The sequence below is a fragment of the Anneissia japonica genome, unplaced genomic scaffold (genome assembly GCF_011630105.1).
Source record: "Anneissia japonica isolate Jap-2015-1 unplaced genomic scaffold, ASM1163010v1 scaffold309801_len1242_cov329_single, whole genome shotgun sequence".
NCBI classification, from domain to species: Eukaryota; Metazoa; Echinodermata; class Crinoidea; order Comatulida; family Comatulidae; genus Anneissia; species Anneissia japonica.
In genome coordinates, this window is record NW_022757789.1 from 1 (window position 1) to 1,242 (window position 1,242).

Below are 1,242 nucleotides of genomic sequence, written 5' to 3' on the forward strand. Positions count from 1 at the left end.
ATTACAATAAATAAAAAATTTATGTCTCAGTTTACAATATTATATTATTTGTACACTATAAATAATTACAGAGCTCAGCATAGACTGACTTATTTTCTGTAGCTTTCATCCACGCAGTGGATCTCATCAGGAGACTGTCTTCTACTGTGTGAACAAAGCCAGAGAAAATAAATGTATATAGTTAGTGTTCAAAATGCTGAGTTCTGTCATATATATTGTGGTAAAGCAGACTAATGTGGCTACACCTTTTGTGTATGTTATTTAATTGAAAAGTTTTATGTGTGTTTTGCAGATGGTCATTTTCTGGTAGTGTACGACTGCTTGGTTGTCTATGGGGATTGACTGTTCTGTTGTGGTGTATTTTTCATCAGTTGCCATCTTATACAGGACATGTTTCTAGGCGTCTTGCTAATTCATCATACATTGTGTGGATAGTAAGTTTGATAATTTTATTGTTGATTGATCACCCCCCCCCCTCCCCGATCTGAGAGTGCCATTTTTTTTACTTACCACAGACCTTCTGTGAAGGTCCTCCTCTGGGTCCCCTCAACTTTAAATTACTGGATCTGCCACTTGTATGGTAGTGTCTTTGTACAAAGGACACTACTAGCAATAATTGCTAATGTTCACCCTTTATACCATTGTCATTATTGTTATGATCACTATATTATGATTATTATACTTATTTCTGTGATCATTATTATGAATAATATTATTGTTGTTGTTGTTGTTGTTGTTGTTGTTTTTGTTGTTGTAGTAGTAGTAGTGGTAGTGGTAGTCTTATTATTCTTATTATTCTATGCTTTGGAAGTTGACACTTTTACAGGGAATATCTCCCTTTGTTAACTACCATCTCATGTGAGGAAATAAAATTATGAATTATGAAAAAGCGTTCATTGCGCAGGAGGAGATGTGCCTTACGATCACAGTTTTTTAACCTGACCATATTTTGCTCTGACAAGCTATGTTGATCTTCCCTGTCCGAGGTCAGCTCTTTCTAACTGGAGGGGAAAACTCACACCAATGTGGGTCGTTTCCCCTTCTAGCAACTCTTCCACCCTGCTAGTGCAATTATTTGTCAGTAGTGCATTTTTCATATATCAGATTACTTTAGGTTTAAATGTAAATTTTGCACAATACTTTCCAGGTTGGCCAAGGCATTCTTTCTCTAGCATCCTTTTTACTGGTAGACATCTTATTAGCCTGGCAGCAAGGTATTGCAACCAAATCAGATTCAGGTAA

General features: G+C 36.1%; 1 protein-coding gene across 1 annotated transcript; it reads left to right on the forward strand.

Moving 5' to 3' along the window:
- Nucleotides 1-292: 292 nt before the first annotated feature.
- Nucleotides 293-1,238, forward strand: LOC117124877 (phosphatidylinositol-glycan biosynthesis class W protein-like; the record flags this gene model as incomplete). Its single annotated transcript, XM_033271208.1, is given in 2 exon segments — nucleotides 293-434; nucleotides 1,148-1,238. Coding segments are annotated over 2 exon segments (233 nt in total), but the record flags the coding sequence as incomplete, so codon positions are not given.
- Between the last annotated feature and the right edge of the window lie 4 nt (nucleotides 1,239-1,242).